Here is a 21,764-nt window from a genome sequence, read left to right as displayed (position 1 = left end):
TGAACGATAGAGGTTATGGTCGAAAACGACAAGACTTACCACTAACATGGATCACTATTTTGGCTAAGTACAGTGGGGTCCTTAACTGAGCAATGCGTTGATGAGCGAGGAACAACACAAGAGATGCCAAGTTTATAAGCTACTATTGACCCAGTGTATGAGCGTATGTGGATAGTTCCTAAGGTTACGATCTTCCTTCGGATTCAGCATGCAGGCATAGATGGTAGAGAATTACAGTTACTGAGTATGACTAAGCTGGTCCGATGTAAAGGAGGATGGACTGAACTACTTTTAGATACGAAAGCGTTCCACGCTAATGAGTGGTGGAGATGATAAATGTCCTAAGGGACTAGATAAACAACATTGCGCAGGAGTTGATTTTTTTATTATTTGTGCTTGATTGATGATAGATCCATTTGCATTCTTCTTCGCTATTTATGGACTTTTTAGCGACACCGTGATAATAACTGCTGCTTAGGCATGGAATGTTCATAGACGGACCCACCAGATGAATTTCCAAGAGTTCACACACTCGAGCCCCAAATCCCCCTTCAAAGTTCAATATATTGTCTACGCAAGCCAGAAGAAAAGTTGGGCCACTCTGAAGAAAAACATGTACTAAATACAAATTCAATCAATGTACACGTGGCCCACCCAATGAACGGATCAGCTTGATTTTTGCTCTCAATAATCTCCAGCTATTGTATGTTATATACACAACCCATTGTATATTTGTATTTATACTGATGGTAAGGTTGTATACATTGAGATTGAGATGGATGTGAAATATTTCATTTACTTGTTGAATCAATAGGAATCAGTACACAACTGAAGAAGAAATTGAGGACGAAGATATCTAATTTTGACATTTCAAGTCTTGATGTGAATAGTCAGTACGTTAAAACATATGTATTGAAGTGCAAAAATTCCTCTTTTTACCACTAATTTAATTAATACATTTAAAAAAGTTTTATACATAATTTTTTATTTATTTAAAAACACAATATTTACTTCTCTTCTTAGCCTTTGCCTTTTCAGGTCACACTGAGAATTTGGGATTGTCCAATAATGTGATTTTCAGGGTGCGGTCCATCAGCCATAGGACACAGCATGGCTGCATTTAAGATCACTAAACAATGGCCCCACTACAATAAAGGGAGAGAGGCGTACTCTAGTCTTGCCCATACGCATGTGCAACAGCCCTGAGCTTTTCTTAACCTTGTCTATGTGCATTCCATACATGTGGCAACCTGGGATGTTTGAATGTCAACCATTAGTTATTTTTTCTTTTCATCATCTATTTGGAGGCTGCCAATTGGATGAATAGAAATATCCAAGTAAAGTTTTTCAGCATGATAATCAGTTTCTTTCTTACATTCAATATTGTCAGCGGTCATGATTTGGGATTCCACCAAAGTTTCAATGCAAATAAGTTTTCAGCATGATAATATCGCTTTCTTTCTTACATTAAATATTGTCGGCAGTCATGATTCAATGCAAATAAAGTTGACAAGAAGAACTCAATTAGAGGATAGAACTCTCACCATCAACAAATCTAAACCATTGAACTTCTTCACCCCGATAGTTTTCTTCTTCTTCTTCATTTAAAAATAAAAAATAATTTTTTTTAAAAAGGGGGCAAATGGTAAAGCAGTTTATACTACCAGATGCATCCTTTTTGTAGAGAAGAGAGGAATGGCTGACAAAGGAGTGAAGCTGTTGGGGATGTGGGCAAGTCCTTTTGCTCTTTAGAGTAAAATGGGTTCTGAAACTAAAGGGAATTGATTACGAGTACATAGAGGAAGACTTCCAAAAGAAGAGTCCCTTGCTCTTGCAATACAATCCTGTTTATAAGAAGATTCCAGTGCTTGTCCATGATCACAAATTGATAGCTGACTCGCTTGTGATCATTGAATAAATCAATGAAATGTGGAAACATAACCCGATCTTTCCACAAGATCCTTATGAGAGGGAATTGATTACGAGTACATAGAGGAAGACCTCCAAAACAAGAGTCCCTTGCATGTTTCTGGGCGAAATTTGCAGAAGATAAGGTATGAATTTCTTCAACACATCTTAAAATGAACAATGGGAAGACCCACTTCAAGAAGTAGGCCAAGCACTGGGTAGGCCATGGATGGTTGTCTTTTTCTGTACAAAACAATCCCAACCCTTCAAAAACATAATCGGTTTAGCATTCTATGATGTTAGTGTCTCTGTAGCAATCCATAGTTTGGACCATCCTCTTGAAGGGTTTTGATCACACACATGACCTACATAAACCAACATCCCACTGCGACTTACGGTAGGATCCTCTTTTCCTTTCTTCTTCTTCTTCTTCTTCTTTTTCTTCTTCAAGTACATCAGATCATTATAGAAGTCCAAGAATTAACTAACCTCTTCCTTTCTTCTTCTTCTTCTTCTTCTTCTTCTTTTTCTTCTTCAAGTACATCAGATTCATTATAGAAGTCCAAGAATTAACTAACCTCTTATGAAGAGGTTCCCCATAAAAGAAAAAAGAGTTCCACCTCTTTTTTTTTAAAAAGAAATTCTACTGGTAGAAATACCAAAATCACAAGTTAATTTTCTCCGCTCCTGAAATGGCCATGAGCCAAACACAGCCCTAACCAACATGCTTTCTTAGTTTCTTCCTTTGGTCCTAATCTATGTGACAGCACTAGTTACCATTTTCATTTTTTCAGTGTTTGCCAGCGATGTTCGGTGTTTTGTCCAAGCAAGGGGAGCAGCAGGAGGTAGTACTGAAAGAAGCTCACGAGAACTTCAATATTCTGGAAGAGGACTCAAGGGAAAGTTGTTCTTCGGTGGGGAAACAATTGGTTTCGTGAATATTGTTGCTGGTTGGTTACCTTATTGGGTTCGCATCCAAGAAGAAGTCATTGGCTTGACCATGGTCAATGAAAAGACCATGCCGTTGCTCTGTGCATGGTTCAAAGATTTCCTTGATCTTGACATCGTGAAAGAGCTCTTGCCCCCTAGAGACAAAGTGCTTGATCTTAACAGAGAGTTCCGCAAGAGGTTACTCACCTCATCAACTTGACTCTTAGAATCAGCAATAAGTTAACAGTTAGTTTTCCCTGTAATAAAATAATATTTTGGCTCCTTGAAGCCAAAACTATCTAATGATTTATGATTATTGACTAGAAATTTCATTGGGTTTAGCAGTTACTGAGAATCACAACTTAAGAGAAAGCTCCCAGGCTATGTTTGGATGCACAAGTGAAATGAACTGAGATCATTCAATTTAATAATCCCGAAATAATGAAAAAATAATAATTTCTCCTTTCAGATCCTCACAATGAAAGCTCAAGAGAAGTACAGTAACTTATTTCCTCACTATTAGACTAGTAATTGCAATTCAATTTGCATCCTAATGCATCACAAGTCTGTCCTAAATTCAGCGTTATTGATCTTGTGTGTACATTGATGAGAGTAGAAGCCTCCTTATCCATATCCAAATTAGCCCTTTCCATCATCTTAAGGACATCATGATGTGATCCTTGATCACAAGTGCATGCTCTAAGAAACAGGTTACAACACCAGCAAGCTCATTGTAAGTGATCACATGGTGGATGCCATCCATAAAGTGGCCTATCAACTGGTCCGTCAGAATTGAATACACTTTGCCAATCTTATGAGTCATAGGGTTTCATCATATACTTAATTCAGTAATCAATGTGTACTAGATCCTGCTAATCTTGAACTAAGTTTGTTAAAATAACTGTTGGTCTAGAATTCGGCCACGTGGTGCGTGTGTGTAATTTGTGGGCATGCCAGGACCGATTGCGCTTTAATTCGAACCGAATGCCATTGACCCCTGGCGTTTGGATAGAGCAGTGTGTATCAAATGGTGGTAGACTGACCATCTATTCTGTCAACTATCAAGTGCATTATCAGGCGATTTGTAGCAAATGGGGTTGTTCCTCTTACAGGTTCTTTTGCCTTGAGAATCAATGACTTTTGAAGGTGCAAAAATATTATCTCGAATTAAAATGAACGATAGATGTTATGGTCAGAAACAACAAGACTTACCACTAACATGGATCATCTTGGCTGAGAGCAATAGGGTGCTTAATTGAGTAGCGCGTTGATGAGCGAGGAACAACACGGGAGATGCCAAGTTTATAAGCTACTATTGACCCAGTGTTTGAGCGTAGGTGGACAATTCCTAAGGCTGCGGTCTTCCTTTAGATTTGGCATGCATGCACAAATGGAAGGGAATTACAACTATTGAGTATGACTAAGCTGGTCCGGCGTAAAGAGGGACGGACTGAACTACTTCTATATGCTAAAGCGTTCCACGCTGATGAGTGGTGGAGATGATAAATGTCCTCAGGAACTGGATAAACAATATTGTGTGGGAGTTGATTTTTATTTTTTATGATTGATTAATGATAGATCCATTCACATTCTCCTTCGCTATTTATAGACTTTTTAGCGACGCCGTGATAATAACTGTTGCTTACGTGGTAACATCGTATACTGCCAAGTATAAAGTGATGATTGACTCTAGTCATTCGTGCTTTGCCTTCATCAAAAGTGTTCTTATCAAGATAATCGGGTTTTATATCGTGCTTTGATGCTGACGTAGCCCTAACGGTTTCTTGTTTTTATTCACGAGTTACCCAAGCAAAACAACTCTTCGACACCTGGTCATTAATGAGTTGTTCTTCGTATATTTGGCACACGTCATGAAAATTTCATGCTTGCCATATGACTGCATATGTATCATCGAATCTAGCATTATCATATCTTGCTCAAACACTGCTCCCCACATTTCTTTTCATTTGACTAGGAATGAAGAGAAAAGTAAAGACTCTTGTCGAGCATTAACTACAAAACCACGTGACAACTCTCTTATTTGTTTAACAAACGAAATGACGTTTCTGTTGCTTCGTTCTTTTTGTAGGTCTGTATCCACATGTTACTCGAAAAAAATGATACCGAATCATAACCACATCTTTTGTCTCGAAAACCTCTCCGTATTGTCATTGTCATAACACATGCGTCATGCCTATATACAACCGTTTGCCTGTCTTCTTCATTTTTTTTTTTACTTCCGATTTCTTAACCCTAACTTTCTCCTCACTTTGTCGATCATAATGGCCCTTAAGAAATGCTCTTGCCTCATATTCAACCTCTGCGTCTCCTCTTTTTCCTCTACTAGAACCACTTCGTGTTTCCTCCTGTCCACTGGTACTCTTCTCCTCCGAATGCCCCACTTCTGATTCTATGCTTTTCTTAGGTCCAATTTTTCCTCCTTTTGCTTCTTCGGACCTTTTTGACCTCTTTCGATATTTCGCTGCCTATGAAAGGGAAGCTTTCTTGATCGACCATGACTCCATCGATTGGAACCACTAGCAACCAGATAAGCTCCCAAGATTATGGCCTAAAAGCCCTTTGGAATGGGTTCGTTGATACAAGAGGATAAAGGCCAAATTCCAGCAATAATGCAAGAAAATCAGTATTGATGAGTGTCTCTACATGTCCGTTTGTGAGATCACTCCCAATCTTGCCTTTCTTGTTGTTGCCGCTTGTTTTTGGAATCGATTGACTGATTCTTTTCATTTCAGATGTAGTCCCATGAGTCCCACCATCTTAGATGTCTATGCCCTGACGAGTCTTCCACTCACGGGGGATGAAATCTACCCAGGGCATCATCCAGGTCTCGTCAGTCCTCCTTTCGATAACTCTAATGTGAGGATGTCACATGACCGAAGGTAATGTCTCCCATCGGGAGCATTGTGCTTTCCTGCTGATGTAGATTCATCGTTTTTTGTGTTATGTCCAAGCCGGTCAACCGACTAAAGAGTATACTAGCTTGGCCAAAGCCCTAGCGGCTGGCAAAAAGATGGTGTTGGCCCCTTTTGTTCTTTCTCATCACTATCGCGGTCTTCACGACCTTTCGACCAAAGGTCCTCATTTAATAAGAGGTCCTTTCTGGTTTCTCTAACCGTGGTTTCACAAATATTTTTTCAATGTTTTATGTGATGAGATTACCGAGGACATTGACCATTTTTCTTCTTATGGTAGACAAAGAATCTCCACCACTATAAAGTCTCATTCTTTCAGTGGTTATTTAAAATTTCTTCTCTCAAACCTGACCGACCAGACCACACATTTTGTGCATTTTTGGGTTCACTGACAAAAATTTTGATATGTAGATTTGCCGGTTGGTGGTGCTGGTGTGAATCGAGAAAACAACACCAAGAACGATGCGGAGATGTACTCTTCTAATCTCCTTGCCCGTCAATTCGGGCTTGACCAGTCTATTCCATTTCCATATTGTCATCTCTCTTAATCAACTTCCCCATGACCGTCTTCACATTAAATCGGCAGCTGAGTTTTAGTCCATTCCTACATACTACTCCAAGAATGCCTAACTCTTTTTTCTGGATGCATTGCCTAACTGCCCTCCTTCGACAAATACCTTTAAGACTTGGTGGCCTTCATATAATGGAAGCAGAAGGGTATTGTCGACCCAAGAATTGATAAAATTTCGCCACCTGCTTAGTCTCCAAAGGCCAAACCAACTAATGCATCGTTGTCCAATCCTCCAGCTCCCTAGAAGAGGGTTAGGTCTTCTGCCAAACAATCAACCTAATCGGCTAGTGAATCTTCGCCACCTCTGCCTAAAGGCAAGCGGGATGGAAAGATGATCCGTTATACTGCATCAGGCCTGATAAAACTAGGAACTCTTAAAAAAAAATTCAGCCATCCAAGCTTTTGAAAATTTTTATAACATGAAGTCTGACCCTAGGAATACTTTAGCCGAACATTGGCCTAGCACGCAGGAAGGTTTAGAGAGGTGTAGGTGGCTTCATGAGAGGTTTTTGAGACAAAAGCTATGACTGTAATACATTATCGTTTTTTCTGAGTAACATATGAATATGACCTGCAAAAAGAATGAAGTGATAGAAGCGTCGTTTCATAGGTTAAATGAATAAGAGAGCTACAATTGGGCTTTGTAATTAATGCTCGAAGACGGTCTTTATATTTCTCTTCATTTTTAGTCGAATAAAGAGGAATGTGGGGGCAGTGTTTGGGTAAGATCTAACAGTGCTAGATTCGATGATGCAGATGCAACCACGTGGCAAGCATAAATCTTCATGATGTGCGCTAAATATACGAATGATAACTTATTAATGACCATGTGTTGAAAAGTCATACCGCTTAAGTAATTCGTGGATAAGAACGAGGAACTATTAGGGCTACGTCAGCATCAAAGTACGATTAATAACCGACTATCTTGATAAGGATGCGTTCGACGAAGGCAAATCACGAACGATTAGAGGTAGTCATTACTTTACAGTTGACAGTATACGATGTTGTCACGTAAGCAACAATTATTCTCATGACGTCGCTAGAAAGTCTATAAATAGTGAATGAGAACACAAATGGATCTAACATCAATTAATTACAAAAAAAAAAAAAATCAAACAAATCAACTCCAACATAACGCTGCTTATCCACTCCATTGGGACATTTATTATCTTCACCGCTCATTAGTATGAAACCCCTTAACATCTATGAGTAGTTTAATTTGTCCCCGCTTTACATCGGTCGACTTAGTCGTACTCAGTAGCCGTAATTCTCTTCTATCTACAATTGTTTGCTGTATCTAAAGGAAGACTGTAGCCTTAGGAACTGTCCAACTACGCTCATACGATGGGTCAACAGTAGCTTGTAAACTCGACATCTATTCCTCGCTTATCAGCGTGCTACTTGGTTAAGCACCCCGCTGCTCTCAACTAGGACGGTGATCCATATTAGCAGTAAGTCTTGTCATTGTGCTGGTAGATAATGAAGCGGCCATTAATATCTTACCGAGAACTATGATGAAAATTTTAGGAAAGAAACAAACCAATTTAATCACCACCGAAATAATGGCCATTAATATCTTACCAAGAACTATCTTACCAATTGAGCTAACGGTTGGAAGCAAGAAGGTTTTGACAACCTTCTTCGTTGTAGAATCATCCTCCAATTACAACACCATCCTTGAACGAGATTAGATTCATTCCAATTTCTACATCCTATCGTCTTTACACCAATTTCTTATTTTCCAGAATACAAGAAAGGTCATGGTGGTTTGGGTCGATAACTGGCCATTTCGGCCTGGATCCAATTCGGCCAAAGCTTTATTTATATGATAATGAGGTTGGACTGCTATTTTTCACAAGTCAAGATAGATTTGGCTAGCCAACATGGATCTCAGCTTCGATGGATCCATCGGTCAGAATAAAGGATATAAGTCTCACAACTAGCAGTGAGCCTACTTCGCCAAATGTGCTCATGCCATATCGGTTGGAGTGGCCCTATTTTGTTGAAGAGTCTCCATGACCAAATCCCTAACTGAGGAATATTGGATGACCGAAATCAAGACCATGCTAAACAAAATTGGGAACTCCAAATATAAAAAAGAATTAGAAAATGGCTGTTTCGTTAATACAGTCGAATGTGTGCTAGAACACAATGAAGTTGTCGAAGACGGCATATCCTTTTAAAGATTTGAAGGATGCACCACCCTAGTTAGATGACTTGAAGGCAGACGTACAAGATCCATTGGTCGAAGTAAATCTACGAATGGACAAAGACGCCTGACCAACGTACGTAAGTGGATACCTATAACTTGATGAACACAATGCAATAGTCGATCTCTTACGAGAATACAAAGACTTCTGCCTGGGACTACCACGAAATGCCTGGTCTAGATAGAAAGTTAGTCGAGCACAAATTGCCAATAAAAGAAGGTTTCCAACTGGTTAAACAACCACCAGGAAGAATGACCATGGAAATCATGGCCAAAATAAGGAAGTAGAAAGATTGCTAAAGGTTGGCTTAATCAAACCAATAAGGTATGCCAAATGGATTTATAATATTGTTTCAGTAGTAAAAAAGAATGGAAAAATAAGAGTTTGGGAATCTAAATTAGGCGAACTCAAAAGATGAGTACCCCATGCCTGTCGCTTATCAACTGATAAACATGGTAGCAAGACACGAGATAATCTCATTCATGGGTGACCATTTTGGTTATAATCAAATCTATATCTCAGAGATGACGTCGTAAAAACAGCCTTTAGATGTCTAAGAGCTATTGACAAATTGTTGGAAGGTAATGCCGTTTGGACTCAAAAATACTAGAGCGACGTATCAAAGGGCCATGAATGTAGTCTTTCATGACATGATTGGCCATGTGTTGGAAGTATACATCAATGATATAGTCGTTTGATTTGGCTGATCATTTGTCTCATTTGCGCTAATCTTTTGAACACATGAGGGTACATAAATTAAAAATGAACCCCTTGAAATGTGCATTTAGGGTATCAACAGGAAAATTTCTACGATTCCTAGTACACCAGAGAGGGATTGAAGTAGAACGTAATAAAACAAAGGCTATCATTGAGGCCCAACTTCTAATGAATAAAAAAGAATTGCAAAGATTCTTAGGGTAGGTTAATTATCTACGCTGTTTTATTTCAAATTCAGCTGGAACGACTAACGTATTCTCTCATTTGATCAAGCTTAAAACAGGGGGGGTATTTAAGTGGGAAGAATGTCATCAAGTGGCTTTTGACAAAATAAAAGAATATTTGACAAAGCCACTGGTGTTAATCCCACCGCAGAAAGAAAGATCCATCAGGTTATACATATTAGCAGTCGATGAATCAATTGGTGCTTTGCTAGAGCAAAAGAACAATGATCGGAAGGAACAAACCATTTACTATTTTAGAATACAACAAAATGATGCCCAGAAACAAATATTCGTTGATTGAAAAAATTGTCCTTCATTATATTTTTCGGTTGTAAAATTACGGCATTATTTTATGTTCAATACAATCCATGTAATTGCTTACACCGATCTTATAAAATATATGTTAATCCGACCCATATTGAGAGGCTAGATCAGAAAATGGATTTTAGCTTTTGTCAGAATTCAAAAAATAAAAAATAATAATAATAAAACGTTGCATATCCAATTCCTTGGGATATTTATCATTTCCACCGCTCATCAATGTGGAACCCTTTACATCTAGGAATAGTTCAGTCCATCCCTGCTTTATGCCGGGCCGACTTAGTTGTACTCAGTAGTTGTAATTCCATTTCATTTGCGCCTGCATGCCGGATCAGAAGGAAGACCGTAGCCTTAGGAACCGTCCACCTACACTCATATGCTGAATCGATAGTAGCTTGTAAACTCGGCATTTCCTATTCCTCGCCATCAATGCGCTACTCGATTAAGCACCCCGTTGCTCTTAGCCAGGATGATAATCTATATTAGTGGTAAGTGTTGTCGTTTCCAATCATAACTTTTATCGTTCATTTTAGTTTGAGATAGCATTTATTGCACCTTCGAAAGTCCTCGATTCCCAAGGCAAAAAAGAACATGTAGGAGGAACAATCCATCCTTTGCAAATTGCCTAATGGTGCACTTGATAGTTGGCAAAATAGACGGTCATTTTACCACCATTTGACACGCACTCCTTCATCTTGACGCCAGGGGTCAATGGCGCTCGGTTTGAATCGGACCGCAATCGGTTTTGGCACGCCTGCAAAATACACACATGCACCATGTGGCCGATTTCTAGACCAACAATAACATCCCTTTAGTTTCTCTTTAAGACGACCTTCAATTTTCTACGTTCAAGTTTATGGTGGTTGTCAAGACAATCTTCTCATACACGATCACCACCAAAGTTTGACAACTAAATGAACTCTTGCCCTACTATAAATGAATCTAGATGGTTTAAGTCACTAGGAGTAATTAAGTGGACCATGATTGAGCCAACTTTTGGTCGTGATGTTTAGATTGCAAATGAAAACATCAACAAAAATTAAAAAGAATAAATATACATCTTGTCTATACACTAGCATTTATCTTTCAAGTAAAGGAAGGGCTAAGGACCATAGCTAATGCGGTGAGGGTAAGCACTTTGCTCTTAGGGCCTGCTTGGTTTTCCAATTACAAAGGTAAATTAATGCAGGGGCATTTCACATCGGGCTCAAGTGGGGTAGCCTGTGGGATGCGAGGACATACTCAGGGTGGGCGGCCCATTTGATTTGGGGCCCACGAGCCTATGAGGGGGATTCGTCCGAGGTCCTAACCTATGAGATGTGGGGCCTGGGCTATAAGATAAAGGGATTAATTCGCCATACTCTAACAGTTCGAGCTTTTAGAGCAAGTAGTTAATTGTCCTGCCTCAAATTGGTATTAGAGCGGGAGGTCTCGTGTTCGAGACTCCTCACCGGGGATGATTAATGCAGGGACATTTTCACACTGGGCTCGAGTAAGGTCGCCTGTGGGATGCGGAGGCACACTTGGAGTGGGTGGGGCCCACGGGAGAGGTCTCGTGTTCGAGACTCCTCACCGGGGGTGATTAATGAGCATTTCACACAGGGCTTGAGTAAGGTAGCCTGTGAGATGCGGGGACACACTCGGGGTGGGCGGCCCATGTGATTTGGGGCCCACGAGCTCACGAGGGGGGTTCGGCCGAGGTCCTAACCCATGAGATGTGGGGCCTGAGCTATGCGATAAAGGGATTAATTCGCCATACTCTAACAGTTCGAGCTTTTAGAGCAAGTGGTTAATTGTCCTGCATCAAATTGGTATCAGAGTGGGAGGTCTCGTGTTCGAGACTCCTCACCGGGGGTAATTAATGCAGGGGCATTTTCATACCGGGCTCGAGTGGGGTAGCCCGTGGGATGCGGGGACACTCTGGGTGGGTGACCCATGTGATTTGGGGCCCACGGGGGAGATCTTGTGTTCAAGACTCCTCACCGAGGGTGATTAATGCAGGGGCATTTCACACCGGGCTGAAGTGGGGTAGCCCGTGGGATGCAGGGACATACTCGGGGTGGGTGGCCCATGTGATTTGGGGCCCACGAGGGGGGTTCGGCTGAGGTCCTAACCCATGAGATGTGGGGCTTGAGCTATGAGATAAAGGGATTAATTCGTCATACTCTAACAGTTCGAGCTTTTAGAGCAAGTGGTTAATTGTCCCGCATCATAAATGGCTGTAAATGAGTAATGATGATTTATTCTTGTAATTGTATGGTGACATCACTTACATTTGACTGCAGATGATTTTGCTACGTTGTTTGTTCCACCCAAAAATCACTATAGAAATGGTAGTTTTATGATGTGATAATGTAATGATTACAATTTACTTTACCTACCTTTACAAGTGTATTTGACTAGATATATGAGCCATATTTCCTATTTAAACAAACACCTAGAGATGATAATGATGGCTCATTTACTTTGCATTTCATAGGAAATTGGAAAACCAAATAGGCCCTTAAAGTGAAATGGGTTTGAAACTGAAGGCTATCAAATAAGAATGCATCCACGAACACTACACTAGATGAGTTCCCGCTTCCCTCCCCTTGCAATGAAATCCAGTTTACAAGAAGGTTTCTGTGCTTGTGCAATATCACAAGCTGATACCCGTCTCCCATGATGATCAAATACATTGATGAAACATCGAAACAGCAACCAATCCAGCCAGACGATCCTTATGAGAGGACCTTGGCATGTTTATATCCATCAATTTGAATTGATATATCTTTCTAAAGAAGAATTCTTGTAGAATGAAGCTTGTGAGATTTTGGATACCTTACTCCACCAAAGTCTAGGCTTAAGAATGATGATGATAGTTTAGTTGTCAAAGAAAATGTCCCAATGAATGTTTATTTGCAGAAAAGCCATGATACTGGTTTATTCAGCAACATCCGTGGTCTCTGCAATGGACATTAGAAAAATAAACTGCTATGAGGAGGGTGAGATACAGCACACTGATTTTACTGTAACGAACAAGGCTTTAATACCACATATGAAGTTCTCTTGAAGCATAATCCAAAGAAATACAATGAACACAGTAGGATGCTAAAATAAAATTTCTTCAATGGAATCTGGATAAATAAATTGAAAAAAATAATTGCCACATAAAGATCATAGCTATTTAACATGCTAAGGTTTTTGAAAGAACAAAATGTTCACATTCAAGCTCAGCAAACTAACTAGCCCGCCTATTAGCATTAACGTCAGTACGGATTAGAAAATCACCTGAGCAAACTGGCTATTTGAAAGAGACAAGGAGCAACTCCCTCCTATCCGAATCTAAGCCCCAGAACATCAAGCTGCTGTTTCTTAACCACAGTGCTTCCCAGCAATTATCAGTGCTTTCTCTAAGCAAGGGGAGGAAGAGGGGATAGCCATGAAAGAAGCTCGTGAGAATCTGCAGACTTCGAAAAGATCTTCAGTGGGAATATTAGTTTTTGTGGAGATTGTAGCTGGTTGGATTCCTTATTGGGTTCCAATCATGGAAGAAACAGTCAGCTTGACAATGATTGATGAAGGGAGCATACTGCTGTTCAATGTGTGGTTCCAAGATGACCTTGATGCCAACATTGTGAAAGAGATCTTGCCCCTTGAGACAAATTGCTTGCCAAGTTGCCATCAACAGCAGTTTCCATGAGCGCTCCCTGGCATCATCAGTTAAATGTTAGGATTCTGTGATGAATTTGAGTTTATCAGAATAAGGTTACATTTTAGCTCCTCCAAGCCAAAATGACTAACGAATTGTGATTGAAGATAAACAACTTCATGGTTTTGGACAGTTACTATCCTTCCTTTCCTCAACAGCTTGAGAAATCAAAGAACATTGAGGATGGGATGGGAGTAGGGGACAGTTTTCTATTCAGCTTCTGTTTGCAAGCATAGGCTCCATCTAAGAGTAAGTTCACTGCTTGGACTTCTTTAGGTAGAAAGTTGACTGTCTCCATACTTTCTTTCTTAGCTGGCCACCAATTGAAGGGTTAGGGTTTTCTCATCTTGGTGATTTTTTATTCACTGGCCATCCACATTGGGGTTTGGCGTATCAGCAGTTTGGATCCCTGGTCCATTGGTTCACTTGTACAAACTGAAAACGTGAGCAGCCAACCGTACAAACCCTGGGCTCGAGCATCATATGATGCCTCTTTTCAGAAGACACTAAGCCTGTACATCGTTCATCTTGCTCATCTGCTCGAGAAGTGCAGAAGTCTCCTCATCCAAATCAATTTTATCCCTTTCCATCATCTTAAGGACGTCCAGAGCTGGTCTCTGAGCATGAATATGCACTCTGAGCAGTGACTTGTAAACCGACAAGTTGACAAGGTTCAGACTACGAAGACCCTTTACATACTTGCATGCGTCCTCCACACTGCCGTGCTCTTCAAAGTGCTTGGCAATGGCCATCACAACCGAAGGTGATGGCCGCCAATGACATTCACGCAACCTAGAAAACCCTTTCTTCATGGCCTCAACGACTTTATCCATCTGCTCATTTTTCATCCATCCTTCCATAAGGATCTCCCATGTCTTATAATTTGGACATCCGCCTTTTTCCAAGGTACTGAGATGTAATGCCTCTGCCTTCTCCATCCATCCTCTCCTCATGTAAGCACCTAGAAGGACATTGGAAACTCTGATGTCGTACTTCCTACACTTGGATTCCCAAGTAGTAAAGATCTTCTCAGCTTCACCAACATCACCAAGCTTCACCAAACACGATAATATGCACATGTAATTCGCACATGTGATTTTCCCTGGTACTGATTTACTTCCTTCCCAAAGCCGAAGAACTCCATCCTTGTCATTCAGAGCAGCATACTGTGTGATAAGGAAGAAATAGCCAAGGCGACTACTTGCTGATAGCTTTTGTTCGGCAGCTCTAAGGGCAGCTGCAGCCTTGTCAACAAGATCAGATCTTACATAAATGTTGGCTAAGGTAGAGTATGTGCTCCAGCCCACATCCAATGTCATGTCATTCATCATTTCCTTGTACACCATCTCAGCAGAAACGACGTCTGACACTGCACCACATGCACCCATCCAAAGATTGTAGGAAAGAACATTCAGGGGGATCCTATTACGTTTCATCTGCTCGATCACCAAGGGTACTTTTCCGAAGTGACATGTGGCCATGTACAGCTTCATCATCTCATTAAAAGGATGAGGAGTCACAGTCAACCCCAAGCGCTGCAGCTTTAACATGAACAATTCAGCTCTCTTGGTGGCCCTTTCTTTTACATGAAAATTAAGAAGTGGGAGACATGCAGCCTTTTGTGAATTACGGTCAGGAATAGTCTCAAAATACTCCTCAGCCTCAGATAGACCATGGACTCTGATCATCAATTCCAATATGATGGCACGATCAGCTGCTGACATCTGGAAACTGCCTTGAGCTTCCATCCAAGTCAATATCTGCATAGTGAGAAGATAACAGGTTTAACCCGAAACAGTTTCGATTCTCCTGCATGACTTCAATCATGAATAGTCCAATAAAATTGCTTTCAGCAGACATCATGGAGTACAATTTGATATTGAAAGGAATATGCAATGTTCAGATGGTGGGATAATTCGCACGGGTGCCATAGAATCTTGATAAGAAAGACGACAGCATTCTGATATCAAAAACAACAGCATAAACCAGAATTTACTAAAACAAACATGATTCGGCGATTTTGAATGAAAAGGCTAACATAGGACATGTTAGGAAAAGACTAGCAAGGCTATCCTAATTCGCTCTATTTTCTGATACAAGCATAAAAAGGTTAAACCTCATGATATAGAAATAAAACATACATTCATCCAGAACCTAAAAACAGCATGTAAACGGAATCACATTGGACATGGAAGAATACATGTGATCTTCTCAGAAATCAAGGAATGAAAAGATTAATGCTTTAGATTCTAAGATATTATTGAGTGTTGTAAGGAACAATCAACACTGGCTCGAAATGCGAACTATACCAGTTTGCATTTCTCTCCTTTTCCCAGTGCTCTAACGAAATAAAACTCCTCTAGCAGGCAATCAATTACACCACAAGGTACTCAATCTCACAGTTAACTCTGACAATTCAGCAGGACTACATTCCTTTTGTAGCAGAAATCAATGAAGCAACTCTGTTACTCTGGCTATGCATCAAGTCAGCCATCACAAATGAATTAAAGAGCCCATGCAGCAAAATATAAATTTTTCTCGGCCTTAACTGTTCTATGAATTCACAAAATGACCATCGAAAGGTAAGTTGGTCCATTGCACATGTTCACAAAGATTGTAAGAAAAACTATCTGATGAGACCCTTCCTTTTGAGCTCTTTAACTGCTTGCTTGACGTATACACTGTCATCATTACCACGTATGTAAGTGCATTTAAGGTCATGCTCCATTAAAGGGTCTCCGACTTTTCAGTCAGATTGCTTGAGATATGGGCAAGGCAGATTAGGATTCTGAGTTTGGCAGTGTATTAAAGTCCTTCAAAGTAATTATTTGCCAGCATTGGTACCAAACAATTTGGGCCCACCTGGTGGATCCCAAATTGACAGTGGATCTGCTTTTCTGCTTTCTTCAGGTTTGTAAACTTAAAAAGTTGGTGTTAGGGTGTATTTCAAAGCAGTGGAGGTATAGGTTTTGCACCTTTTACTCCACGTGAATCATTGATGGGACAACAACTACTCTATGACCAGCAATAATCTCATAGACAAGAGATGCCAGTGAAGCAGCTTCACAGGGAAGATGTGGAGAACTTTATCAAGTGTACGAAGATAGCATAATCAGTCTGATAAGTCAAAATATTGATGAGTTACCCTGCATCTAATTTCTGCAAACCTACAACATCCTTTCCTTAACAAGTATTCATAATGAACTGCCTGTTTATCTCATAAAATCAGATGTTTAAACAAGAGTAATTATATGATCCTCGGCCCGAGGATATGCACAGTATCTTCAGGTATTCAGTTTGTACAAGCAAGCCAGTCTTTCAGTGGTCTGGATTGTGGATTCTTGAGTCCTGACATGGATGAACCATGACTCAATAATCTCATCGGCAGTACGATTCTAACCCTTCCATCAGTGGTTGACAAATAGTTGGTTTAAGAAAGAAATGTTACAATGGTCCACATACAACTGAAAGAGGCTAAATATAGGATATCTAGGTCCTACCAATTCGGGAGACTTTTGAGGGAATGGTTCATTCATGATGGGGTCCAACAGATCAACAGCCTAGATCACAGAGCCATTAGCCGAACTTGCACAAAATGAAAATCCTAGTATCAATGTGCATATCCTTCTGTCAAGAATAATATAGTTCCTCACTAAACACGGCCTATATAATCTTTGGCAATTGATAAAACTAAAACAGAAATCTAATTCTGATAGGGGCCGTTTAGCACCCTGGATTTGGAATCTACTTCTTTGGGCAAATTCCTGAGTTTTTTAGCCTTAAAAAATGTAAGAATGGAATCCAATTTCAGCAAAAGGCACATAATATATATTTTTTAATTCCTTGGGCAGAGCGTGGTTTGCAAATTCCAGGCTTACTAATTCCAGCCCAATGGTCATATTTTTGAATTACTTACCAATTGCAAGCCATTTCCAGCATCCAGACACAGTTTTATGTATTTGAGGCCTATTTCCCAGAAACAAACTCCGCGTTGCCAAACATGACTGACAGAATCCAGTTCTCAGGGAGTCCAATTCCTGAAATTGAATTCTGATGTGATTTCCAAATTCCAGGTTGCCAAATGACAAGATTCCTCCTAACCAAAGGCCTTAACTCATTCCTGTCATTCTTCTTTGCCAACTTGTAAAAATTCTCAGCGGAGAATGAACTCTTTATTTTCCCAAACTCCTCAGCTTTAACCTACCATCAACTTCTTAAATAAATTACAATGCATCATTGAAACAGGAATTCTACAAAACATTTCCATCATATACAATACACTTGTGCGCGGTGACTCAGTACAACTGCTGGTTTGGTGGGCCAGTACATGGATGGGCTACATCCCAAAACGAAGGGCATTGAACTGTGGTAGCAATCTGATCAGCAGACCCAAAAGGAAAGGTTTGTTGAAAACTCATCAACAACAGCTATATTATTATTGAAACCAGATAGCAGTAAAACATTCTGAGCAAATAAGGGAAAAAAACATACCACCAACAAAGCAAGACACGAGTTTTACGTGGTTGGCAACAATGCCTACGCCCACATGATGAGTTTCTTCTTCCTTATTTTTCTTAAGAAATAAAATTTATAGCAGATCTATCTTCTCTCACCCCAAGAATTCAAGAGAAAACCCATTACATCCTGAACTCTTCCCTCTCAACCCCTTACATTTAGTTATGGTAGAGAATAACTACCCAAAACTGTTACAAGCAGTTTTTTTTTTGTCCAAAAAGAAGAAGAAGAAGAAGAAAGCTGACTTGCTAACTCCCACAACCAAATTCAAATTAATAGAGACACACAGCTGTTGGATCAAGACAAGATCTTATGGCTGTAAAACAAGACAAACTCAACAATCTCCACCTTGGCTTGTTTTGCAGCCACCTTGAAGACCATCTGTTGTCAACTTGTTTCACCTGCATGAGGTATAGCTCTGCACCTCCTTCACATGAGGTGCTCCACCCCATTGTGTGGTCAACCTAAATCACGAATGGGGCTGAATTTTGGGCCCCGAGCCTAACATGGGGTGAAGCACCTGGTGGTCAGAGTGAATTTCACATAAACATCATAGTGGGGCCCACCTGCGCTGCTGACCCATGCCATCCATGCTGACCAGACTAACGATTGCAGGTGCGACTCTCCTTTCTTAGTTTTGAAGCCTTTGGAGACAATTGAATCTAGAATCACAGCGTTTTGCTGTGATTTTGAATCGTTGCTTTTCGAGGATTTGGAATGCATCGAAATCCAAATCCTCCACTACCTTTTTCTGCCAAACGCAAAAAGGTGGGTTTTGGATTTAGACACTCAAATCCAAGCTGCCAAACGACCTGTTAGAGATGTCACAACTACACCTGTGATTGTGCTCTCTATCAATCTGTACAAATTACCTTCCTTTTTACCTCTCATGACAACTAGTGCCGCTTTTGTGACTTTTAAGGGCTCCCCCTGTTGCTGTGAAGCTAAACCCATTCAAATTTTGAGCACTAAAAGAGATTAAGTTTTTCTTTAATTTGTGGACATGCCTAACATCACAAAGAGTCCTTATCATATCAGCATGCATCTTAATTTTAATTGTTCCAATGGCAACAATTTTACACACTGCATCATTACCCATTACCACTGTCCCACCATTACAGGGTTTGTAGGTGTCAAACGACTCCTTATGTGGCACATATGGTAAGAACATCCAGAGTCCATTATCCATGTTTCAGCAAGATGATTTGTACCTTTAGAAACAGATAGAACATCTCCATTGCAATCTGAATCATCCTCTACAACACTGACTTGATTTGAAGACTTTCCCTTTTTCTTTTTCTCCTTCAAATCTATTTGACGTTGTTTGCAGTCTCTCTTCATATGCCCTTCACTTTTGCAATAGTAGCACACAACATTGCAGTCTCTCTTCATATGCCCTTCACTTTTGCAATAGTAGCACACAACATTGCAGTCTCTCTTCATATGCCCTTCACTTTTGCAATAGTAGCACACAACATTGCAGTCTCTCTTCCCGGCTAGTCTCACCTTTAGCCAATAGTCCTGCTTGGCAATTTTCACTGTCAGGTTTCCTGTGCATCTCATTCTTCAACAGAACTGCTGATACTTCATCAGTCTTGAAGGTCTCCAATCCAAACAGAAGTGTTGTGACTCAATTATCATAAGAAGGTGGAAGTGAGGCCAAAAGAAGTAATGCTTTATCTTCTTCTTCTACCTTCACCTCTACACTTAACAATTGAGTTATGATCCTTATAAAAGTGTTTAGGTGATCCAAAAGGTTTATACCTTCACCCATATGCAGCCCATACAATTGTTTCCAAGAAACAATTTATTGGTTAAGGATTTAGCTATATGCAAACTCTATAACTTCTTCCATAACTCAGGAACAGAATCTTCATTAAGTACATTGTATATTACCTCATCTACAAGACAAAGATGGACTGCACTAACAGCCTTCATCTCCAGTTCCTCCCAACCGTCATTGGTCATTGATGCTGTATTTTTGTCCTTCCCATACAAGAGAAAAGCCATTACACTCACTCATGCCCATCTCTCTCAACCCCTTACATTTTCTTATCGTACAGAACAACTACCCAAAACTGTTACAAGTAGTTTCTCCAAAAAAGAAAAGTGGCAAACTCCCACAACCAAATTCAAATAAAGAGAGATACAGCCGTTGGATAAAGACCAGATCATGGCTGTAAAACAAGACATACTCAACAAACACGATGGGCAGAAATGCCCAACCACTGTCATCTTTTGGCTCGCAGTCTATGCATGTGGTGGCCCACCAGGTCAACAGTCCAGATCACCATAAATTTTGCCACGTGTACAGTCAGGACGGCACTGCACAGAACCGTCATGATAGCATTCCACTTGTTAAACCATTTCAGGCGGGAACGAACCAACACAAACCCTAGAATTCATTCCTAAGAGATCGGATTGGGAGCTAACCTCGAGTGCGTGCTCATACCGCTTCAATTTCCTCAGATCATCGGCTATCCTCCGAAGCTCTGGAAGTTTCACCTTCCTGCCTTCGCCTACCCATCGCTGAAGCGCGTCCATTGCGCTCCGATTGGAGGATCTGAGCCGAAGGATCCTGCTCTTCAGGTCATAGGCAGCGGATACATTGAGCAGTGAAGATTTGTCGGGAGGATTGAATCTCGAAGGAGATGATGAGAGCGAGCGAGAAAACGGTCTCTTCTCGAAGTGGAAGAGAGGGGAAGAGCGGAAGAGGACGTCATTGCAGTTCCTAGGGTTTTGAAATTTGCAGATGTTGGTTTTGAAATTTGCAGATGTTAGTTTTGAAATATGCAGCTGTTAAAAGAAGTGAGAGAGAGAGCTTACCGTCTGATAATAAGGAAGAAGGAGCGAGTCGCCATGGATAGCTGCTTGCATTTTCTCTTGGATGGCTAACCCCTTCATTCGAACCATGCGCCCGCTCAACTTTTGAGTCTATGCATATCAAGCGACGTCCTCCGCCGGAGTATAAAATAACCCCACTTGTTTTAAAAGCCCAGTTCATCAGCCCTCGAGAATGAGAAAATCTTTGGTACTCTGGCAGAGTGCGATAGATGATACGTAGCGTAGGCACTTCGAAATTGCACAGGTCGTATACAAGTAGTCAAATTAAACTGTCCAGATTATAGATTCACTGAATCTGTGTCATAACCAAAAAAAATATTTTATTTTATTATTTTACCATCAGATTGGTGGATATTTCTTGGACAGTCAAAATTGAAAATATCCAACGGTCCCATTTCCACAAACAAGTGTCCACTAATCAGACGATAGGATTGAGTGATTGCAACTTCGTGACAGTTGGATGCACATTTGAGTCGATTTTATTTGAGTTAATATATGGAACATCTATAATTTCTAAGTGCTTGAGTATAAGCATCATACAGAGCCTTTACGGTGTCATCGATGGGGTTAGGGCCATACAAGCACTGTCCAGCACTGGCGGGCATGGTTCGACATATGCCCGAGGCTGGGCAGGCCCATGACAAGCCAAAATGGATCAGTACGAACCTGGCTTGAGATGTGAATGCTAGGCTCCCAAGTATGAGAGTTGGTTCGATTAGAGAGAGAGAGAGAGAGAGAGAGAGAGAATCTAATGGGACGGGCTATATTAGACTTGGGCCAGGTTGATTGGTTGTTGCCTGTTGTACATGTCTTAATCGAGCTGATGAAGAAATGGGTCTGGATTTTAAGCCCGAGACTAGGCCTTGGGCCTGATACTCCAGCCAATGCCTTACCTGAGGT

General features: G+C 40.6%; 1 protein-coding gene across 3 annotated transcripts; it reads right to left on the bottom strand.

Moving 5' to 3' along the window:
- Nucleotides 1-10,843: 10,843 nt before the first annotated feature.
- LOC131242393 (pentatricopeptide repeat-containing protein At5g27460) lies at nucleotides 10,844-21,343 on the bottom strand. Of its 3 annotated transcripts, XR_009169602.1 has the most exons (4): nucleotides 20,847-21,343; nucleotides 20,454-20,751; nucleotides 13,085-15,265; nucleotides 10,844-12,759 (listed from the first exon to the last, which is right to left on the bottom strand). XR_009169602.1 is itself a non-coding variant. In XM_058240986.1 (3 exons), the coding sequence occupies exons 1-3, from the start codon at nucleotides 20,879-20,881 to the stop codon at nucleotides 14,012-14,014; spliced, it is 1,587 nt and encodes a 528-aa protein (XP_058096969.1). In that variant the 5' UTR covers nucleotides 20,882-21,343; the 3' UTR covers nucleotides 12,815-14,011. The 3 variants fall into 3 exon arrangements, 1 of the variants encoding a protein (XP_058096969.1); XR_009169603.1 differs by lacking the exons at nucleotides 20,454-20,751; nucleotides 20,847-21,343 and adding an exon at nucleotides 19,232-19,404; XM_058240986.1 differs by lacking the exon at nucleotides 10,844-12,759 and having other exon boundaries at nucleotides 12,815-15,265.
- Nucleotides 21,344-21,764: the final 421 nt, after the last annotated feature.

The sequence above is a fragment of the Magnolia sinica genome, chromosome 4 (assembly GCF_029962835.1).
Source record: "Magnolia sinica isolate HGM2019 chromosome 4, MsV1, whole genome shotgun sequence".
NCBI classification, from domain to species: Eukaryota; Viridiplantae; Streptophyta; class Magnoliopsida; order Magnoliales; family Magnoliaceae; genus Magnolia; species Magnolia sinica.
This window is presented reverse-complemented; position numbering and strand designations above follow the sequence as displayed.

Bases quoted from the DNA above. Each gene is read 5' to 3' on its own strand.
- LOC131242393 (XM_058240986.1), bottom strand. From the start codon at position 20,881: ATGGCGACTCGCTCCTTCTTCCTTATTATCAGACG. The intron at 20,752-20,846 runs GTAAGCTCTCTC...TCAAAACCCTAG, and splicing joins TTCTTCCTTATTATCAGACG to GAACTGCAATGACGTCCTCT. The intron at 15,266-20,453 runs GTTAGCTCCCAA...CTCACTATGCAG, and splicing joins GGTATGAGCACGCACTCGAG to ATATTGACTTGGATGGAAGC.